The 8191-nt window shown below is 39.5% G+C and overlaps 1 protein-coding gene across 1 annotated transcript; it reads right to left on the reverse strand.

Annotated features, from left to right (window-relative positions):
* Positions 1 to 2530: 2530 nt before the first annotated feature.
* LOC131168043 (benzaldehyde dehydrogenase, mitochondrial-like) lies at positions 2531 to 7850 on the reverse strand. The gene is made up of 11 exons (XM_058127213.1): positions 7303 to 7850; positions 6376 to 6495; positions 6105 to 6247; positions 5788 to 5941; positions 5449 to 5678; positions 4880 to 4969; positions 3863 to 4036; positions 3626 to 3763; positions 3279 to 3416; positions 3131 to 3192; positions 2531 to 2916 (listed from the first exon to the last, which is right to left on the reverse strand). Exons 1-11 carry the CDS (start codon positions 7373 to 7375, stop codon positions 2643 to 2645), a joined length of 1596 nt encoding a protein of 531 aa, XP_057983196.1. The 5' UTR covers positions 7376 to 7850; the 3' UTR covers positions 2531 to 2642.
* Positions 7851 to 8191: the final 341 nt, after the last annotated feature.

Consider the following 8191-nt stretch of genomic DNA (forward strand, 5'->3'; position numbering starts at 1 on the left):
AGAATTGTATTAATCATAAATCAAGTTTCTTTGGATGGGCAATAACCCGTTAAAACTTCTTCTCACTTTGCCCATTAATATCCTTCAACTTAACAATCGGAACATGTAAATCATCATTCGAACAAAAGCCTTTTTCCAATGGGAGTTTCTCTAAAGTATTTATCTCCACCTCCCTATCCGATTCACAATTATGTGGGACACACCTGACCATGAAGGTACACTCTTGGTCCAAAATTTCTGTAACCATATTACTAGACGTCATCAACTGATCACACACTACTATGTCTTCTTCCACTATTTGAATATGAGCGTCAGGAGCACCCAAGACTGGTTCAACACTCTCCTCCCTCTACACAATCTCACACTGATTTGTATTCCGCTGCAAAGTCTCCACTGCAGGCCTTGAATCTTCTGGAACAAACTCTCCCTCTTCCATCTCACGTTGCGGAACTGTCTCAACCACTGACAAAATTTGTGATGTCATTGCACCCTCTTGAGCCTTAGCCCCCTCTACAGGTTCTTCAACAATGCATGGATCAATCAATTCTATCTGAACTTCCTTTCCTTTATCCAATTTCTTCACACACCAAAATTCTTGTCGATCTTCTTATCTACTATATTCAGTATCCCTACTTCTATCCCCAATTTTCTATTTCCTTTCACCCCCTCGGCATACCACCTTTGAATGCCCCTTTCTATGACATTTCTCACAATAAAATCCTTACTTTTCATACCTAACTTCCTGCCAAATTTTCTAATTTGCAGAAACAACAATCAGAAAAGCATCCACTTGATCTACGAATAAATCCACCTCCATGCACATTCTCGCACCCATAGCCCTAGTTCGATTAAATGTAGCATTGTCAGTTCCTAGGTATCGACCAAACCTCGTGGCTAGAATTTGTAAGCAATCAGGTCTGTACATGTGCATCGGAAGACCAGGGAGAAATAACCATTGAGGGGCTAAGGATGGTTCCTGCTTCAGGTTGAAATCCTTTGTCCATCAAAAAAGACGAAACGAAAATCCGACCAAAATCCTTCCTTCACGAGACCATCCATGAAGAAAATCTCATTCATTCTTCATCTGAACCAGTATGTGAAAATCATCCATGAAACTAACAGAAGGGATCTCCAAAAGGCCCCACAACTGTATGATATTCAAACGGATAACGTCGATGGATGGTCTAGATCGAAAAAATTTCAAAACCAACGCACACCGAAAATCTTCCGCCACTTTGTTCATCTCAGCCTCCGAGAATATAAAACCAATATCTCCATCAACATCAACTGGATATCTCATGGCTAGTTTGAAAGAGGAAGATGATGGGTTAACAGCATTAGCATTAGAACGTGATAGTACATGGGCACACGACAAAGGTCCTGAACCACCTTTCGAAAGAGGTCTCACTAGTGGAGGATCCCCCAGAGGGCCGGTAGGCATCGCCATCGACTCCTACATAGTAGGCATCTTACTTCAACGAGAATTGAAGAGAGACATACCTGAGTTAAAATGATTTAGACTACCGTAGAAGAAAGCTTTCCAAAATTCAAAGTCTTGGAAAACCAGCAGGCGGCCAAGTGGGCGTAGTTGCAGTTTATGACTTTTCTCTCTGGCGAAACTCTCACAGCAGGAATAGGCTGGGGATTTCTCCTCTGCAAATCCCGGAAACGGCACTGTCTGACTCTCTTCTACGAAACCCCGAACAAAACCTAGTCGCCGTCGTCACAGCCTTCAGTGTATCTCTGTATGTGCAGGGTCGCAGAGAGCAAGATCCGAAGATCGGCGACCACAGCCAGCACAGGTGAGGGTAGCGGCGCGACTTGTGTGGTGTCAAGTGGTAGCAGCGTGGCTAGTGGTGGTCGTGCGCACGGCGTCTCGTGCAGGAGTGCAGTGGGGCGGTGAACACAATTACATGTGAGAGAGAAAGCATGAGGTTGGTGGTGGTGCAACGCTACAGAGTTGGTCATGAATCGTGAGCAGGGAGGGCTGGGGCGGGGGGCGCTGTGCGCAACAGCGCGAGGGCTCAATTAGGGTTTTTCCGCTTTATGTTCTTGCTTTGGCAGAGTTGTTTAGAATAGTTGATTGTATTATATAATGTAAGATTTGAATGTACATAATTAATAGAAAAATTCATGAAGTATTGAATTCCGCTCACTTTGAACTTGTAATCATAATCCTTATCAATCAATGTTTTGTTTATCTTATCCAACCAATTTCAACATTGGGAATTGTATGTGTTTTTCCGACATACATTTACCCAAAAAATGCTCTATAGAAATAGAATGAGTTCCATTTCAATTGATTTCATTCGATTTTACAATTGATTAGAAAATTTGAATAACTAATAAAGTAATTGAACTTAGAGCATCAAATACTAATACTCTTATGCACTGATTCAGCTTAGTGTTGTGTGCGCTTGTGGTGATACTTAACATTCTCAGGGAATTGCATGCATATGAAGCCTACTTTTATTAAAAGAAAAATACGAGCACGACATTCTTGGAAAACTGATTGTTGGCAAAGCAAGTATTAAAAACAAAGAAATGAGTAGTAGTACCACTTTATTTATGCAAATTGTAGCCTCACCAACTGATGCTGCTGCCAGTACATATATGTAATCAGAGGAGGTGTGCTAAAAATATTACAACCATGCGGGATTTTTCAGAGGAGTGACAACAGCCTTCACTTGCAAGTAGCTATTTAGTCCATAGAGTCCCTTCTCTCTTCCTTGCCCGCTCATCTTGTAGCCACCAAAAGGAATTGCAGCATCGAAGACGAAAAAACAGTTGATCCACACCGTGCCAACTCTCAAAGCACGAGACAGGGTGTTGGCCGTCTCTATGTTCTGGGTAAAAACTCCAGCTGCGAGTCCATAGCGAGTTGCGTTTGCTCTCTGAATCACCTCATCAAGATCCCTATTATACATTAACACACTCAGGCAGGCGAAAAAGGGGTGCAAAATAGACTAGTGTATTACTAGAATGTTGGGGTCTGCAAGGTTTATGGTTGTGAAGCAGATAATAGGACTACTCTATGCCCCAAACTTTTGCAGTGTATTGCCACATAAGGGTCAGAAAACAAACAGGAAAGGAGAATGGAAATGAGATGTTATGGATGAATTTGGCTCACTTGAATTTCAAGATGGACTGTACGGGGCCAAAGATCTCATCTTTTGCTATCAACATGTCGTCCTAATCAGTACAAGCACCAAATATCATGTTAGCAAGACTTGAATTACCACCATTCTTTTTTTAGATATGTGGCAAAATTAATATACCTGCACATTGGAGAAAACAGTGGGCTGAATAAAGTAGCCTCTGGAGCCAAATCTTTCGCCTCCAGATTCAAGGGTAGCACCGCTTTCAATCCCAGATCTTATAAACTTGATGATTTTATTAAACTGGCTGGAGTCAATCTGAAATATCCGCGAGGACCATAAAACAGTAGCAGTGCTCAGTTATAACATAGTCTGCAGCATTAGTTTGCTGAAATCATGTAGCCAACATGTTTCACTGGCATTTAATGTCAAAGAGGAGATTGATTCATAAGAATATGAAAAATTAAACGGATGACCTCCAAGTGAACTATATTTTATGTACCAGCATCCATGATAATGGGAATTACCTGAGGACCTTGTTCAACGCCCTGCTTGAAAGGATCTCCAACAACGCGTTTTAAAGCACGTTGCTTTGCTTTCTCTACAAACTCATCATAGACACGCTCATGCACATATGTGCGAGACCCAGCACAGCAACTTTGTCCCTGCACGTTGCAAGTATGGCATTGCCTTTACTGTTGAGTTTCAGAATCCAAAATGTTCAAGAATTCGAGCTTGTTCTTGTGAAATGGATGTGGAAAAACCTGATTAAAGAAAAGGGCCTTGTGCGCAAGCTCAACAGCCATATCAACATCGGCGTCTTCACAGACGATGAAAGGAGATTTTCCTCCAAGCTCTAAAGTCACCGGCTTAAGATTGCTTCTTGCAGCCAATTCAAGTATAATTTTGCCCGTCTCAGTTGACCCAGTGAAAGAAAGCTGCCAAGGGAGCATGGAAGTTATAATTTATGTGAACTCATGAAAATGCATGTCAGATAACAGGATCACCTATTTGATTTTGTGGCAAACTAGTGGTCTTATATATTTTCCGTCCATTTCAACTACTTTAGTTGTAGTTATGAAGTACAGGGGAACCACGACCAAAGGATGGCAAGGTACTACTAGTAAAAGGCAAAAATAAAGCAGAGACAAGCAACTATGAGTTTTGGAGCATGTCAACTTCACGCCTCAGATTTGAATTTGTATGGATTTGGACAAAACTTGGCATAATCCAAATCCAAGATCTGAACACTAAGCTCCCATGAACTACACAAAACAACATATATAAGAAAGCATCACCATCCATTTCACAAGTTTTTCATCATAAAGAAATTCCGAAGCATATTAAGACGACATTAATTAACTAGTGGCAGTTTGACTTCAATAAACTAGCAAGCTTCCAGATTCATTTCTCCTCAGTTTCAAGGTCCTTGCAGTTTCTATTTTTTATTATCATTTTTCTTTGAAAAATTTTTGTACTTAAGTTACTTTTTGGAGTGTGTTCCTCAATTTTGTTGAAGAAATGCTATATTTCAAGATGGACTAACTTAAGAAAACTACTCGTAAACCAAATAATTCAAGTTTACAAGCTACTCGGTTCAGTCAACAGCTGTATTTCTGAATCATGTAGCAACTCCTGCAGCCAATAATATGGTCAACTGCTCAGAACTGGTAATGGACAGATTGTATAATATACAGTTGATGCATAGAGGGAGCTGTAAAACATCATACTTCATGTTAAATCACCGATCAACTCATAAATTCGTTAAGCTTATAAAATACCTTGTCCACCTCCATATGACTAGCAAGAGCTGCACCAGCAGTAGGACCAAAGCCAGAAACCACATTTAAGACACCAGGAGGAAGTCCAGCCTGTCAAAGCAATTATAAAATTTCCTGACAAACTAAATAGAAGAAAGAAGAGGGTGTATTGTGACTCAAGGGTGTAACCTACATCTGCCATATGGTATTATGATGAGACGTGACATGACATGGCATGAAGACACCATTTAGAACTCAAACAACATTAATGAAAGGAAAAGCAAAATATATGAGAGAATCAAATTTCTTTGTTTGGTTTTTGAAAGGAAGATCAAAAAGAAAGTTAATAGAATGCATGGTGAAACAAAAATTCTCCTCTCCATGTAATTAACCCTTTTGTTTTTTTCCTTAGTATTCAATTACATTTTTGGAAAACTTTTCATTTCCAATATTGCTTGAGAATGGAAAAAATAGAAAAAAAAGCAATGAAAATTTGTTTTCTAACTCAATCCTCTTAATTTAGAGATATAAGTTTCTTTTGTGTGTGCGCGCACACAAGCACACTCTGGAGAAATATATTGCAAAAATACCTCGTGGAACAACTTTGAGACAAAGAGGGTAGACAATGGTGTCAGCTCTGCGGTCTTTAGTACAATAGTGTTACCACATGCGAGTGCAGGCCCAACCTTCCAAGAGTACAACATAAGCGGAAAATTCCACGGAACTACTAGCCCTGCAACACCGATGGGTTCGTGCAATGTCTGGACATGGTGCAATCCATCAGCAGGAGCCGTGAGGCCGTGAATCTTATCTGCCCAACCTGAAAACATACACGATGAGAAGCCTTAGAATGCAAACATATAAAGTGAGAAAAATAGTAAATATATACAAAAGTAGCACATAAAAATTGTTCATTTTGTTTCCCCAACCAGCATAATATCGAAAGGTTCGAATCAATAGTGGCAATTCAGCATTTGCAGCCTGTTCATAAGGCTTCCCATTGTCCCAAGTTTCAAGTGCTGCAATTTCATCGCTGTGCTCCTCAAGCAAATCCGCAAAGCGCCAAATTATCCGTGACCTTTCCTGAAATAGTTTGTAAGGAGTTAAGAAAAAGGCTTAATAAACCCATGCATCATCACCTAAACCCCGCCTCCCCGCACTATACTAGAAATGAATAGACACGAGAAAGAAAAGAAACTGGGTATAAAGTGGAGATGAATGTAAAAAATAGAAAGCTAAGGTTTACATAAGGAGACATCCGGGGCCATGGCCCCTCATCAAACGCCTTGCGAGCAGCGGAGACTGCACGATTAATATCTTCAGCATCGCCTTCAGCAACATAAGCAATCACATCTCCGGTCCGGGGATCAAAGGTTGGAAAAGTTTTTCCTAAGCTCACGTTCCATGAATTATCAATTTTAGTACATAATGTCAACGTGACACGCAAAGTGTCATCAAATATCTACTCTGCAGCATAGCCATATTCTTGCCAATGAATCAAAAGCATAAAAACCCACCTGATGCAGCATCCACCAATTCTCCATTGATGAGAAGCTGAGTATAATTTATCTGGACAGGTGGGCAGATTGGCTCCTCAACTGCAGTAGAGGTGCTAAACTGGCTGACACGAAACCGTCCTGAAAATTACATTTTGCAGTTTTACAATCACTTTGGGCCCAATATCTATGTTTCCATCTATTCTGATTAAATCATCTTCAAGTGGAAAAAGTTTTATCTGTGAAGCAAAACAATTAAAAAACTAGAAACTAAAAACTGAACTGTGAAATGCTCCAACCTGCCTAAGGATTAAAGCTATACCACAGCACTCTTAAAATTCTATATAGTTCATGGTATGAAAAATTGGGCGCAAAAAAAGTGCTTCCCCCTTAATTGTAGACAGTAACAACTCAAGGAAGGCAACAAGAATGTGTTCTTGTTCTCACTCTTGCTTCTGTAGATTCTATCATCCTGATGAAGACTAAAAATTTTAGTATTCGTGGTGGTGGGTCAATTAATTTTACTCTCTGCGGCTATCTGCTCTTACACAGCTATAAAGAAGAGGATCAGTCCCGATGATCTTTAAAGACCAAGCGGCAAGCAGCAAAAGTGATCAGCCATATAAGCGTAAACAGAACATAGAATCAATTGATCTTTGCATGTTGTACAAAAGCAGTTGAAACACTTCTCAGAACTTCTCGAAACAGGGTATAATATAAATTATTGATCAGTACAAAAACTGATGCAATTGCAGAATCAAACCCAAGGTCTACAGTTTCTGAATAACCCATCAACTCATCCCTGTGTGGCATCCACCTCTACGGTGAACCGAATCTATGTGCATGATTAAGCGATCACATATCAATAAAAATAATAATAAAGAAAATAAATCCTCATAGAAGATAAGAATTATAGATATAGAGGAGCGTAAAAGAGGGCATTGGTACCAAAAAAACTTGAAGATTTGGAAGCAGGGGAGAGAGAACGGCAGAGCAGAGCAGAGATCCTTCGGGACGCCATGGCTGTGAACTCTTGAACAAAAACGCCTCGGATCGATCAATGCAAATGCTGCAGAAAACTAACAGAGGATCTTAATAGAGAGCTCCAAGCGGAACTAGAAGAACTGTAACGTGTTATCTTTAAACCCCGGAAGCTGACAAATGAATGAAATGATGAATCATGTAAGAACTGGCGCACACTATTGGACGAATAATGCAATTAAAGCATCAAACTCTACAGCAGCTTCGAGTGGGATTTTGTCCAAAAAAATGAATTAATTAATTAGTGAATTGATTCATATGAGACAGGAGATGATAACCGATGTGCTCTGTATCGATGTCGCATGCACAGACATCAAGGTAGCGTAACCTTTTTTGTAAGTCTCTCTGTTTTAGGGAAAAAAAAATTTGAAATATTTTATTGATATGTGATGATCGTGATCAATGGGTTCATGCTAGTCTCCCTCTCAATAGGCTACGAGGGAGGAAAGGAAAGCAAAAAGGGTATTGATCACCAAAAGACATCAATATAGCTTTTGTCCATCTAACAGCAGGGTTACTAAATATTTTCATTAACAACTTATGATATTTGAAAATGATCTCATTCTAGCCAAATTGCTAATTGAATCATGAATTACTAATGAAAAATTGAAAGTTCACTTTTTATCTATGAAGTTTAGAAAATGGATTAATTTGGTTCCCAACATTTCAATTTAGACACATATTTTAAAATTGCAATAGATTGGTTGAATTCCTTATAAAGTTATCAACGTGCAAATAAAGTTGGAATCAAATTAAAATAATCTCAGGATTAGGGTTCAAACATGTAATTATTAGG

This window comes from Malania oleifera, chromosome 11 (genome assembly GCF_029873635.1).
Source record: "Malania oleifera isolate guangnan ecotype guangnan chromosome 11, ASM2987363v1, whole genome shotgun sequence".
NCBI lineage: Eukaryota > Viridiplantae > Streptophyta > Magnoliopsida > Santalales > Ximeniaceae > Malania > Malania oleifera.

Coding starts and splice junctions, on each gene's coding strand:
- LOC131168043 (XM_058127213.1), bottom strand. CDS start 7,375: ATGGCGTCCCGAAGGATCTCTGCTCTGCTCTGCCGTTCTCTCTCCCCT. Junction 5,942..6,104: donor GGCCCCGGATGTCTCCTTAT/GTAAACCTTAGC, acceptor AAACTATTTCAG/GAAAGGTCACGGATAATTTG. Junction 5,679..5,787: donor AACCTTTCGATATTATGCTG/GTTGGGGAAACA, acceptor GTATGTTTTCAG/GTTGGGCAGATAAGATTCAC.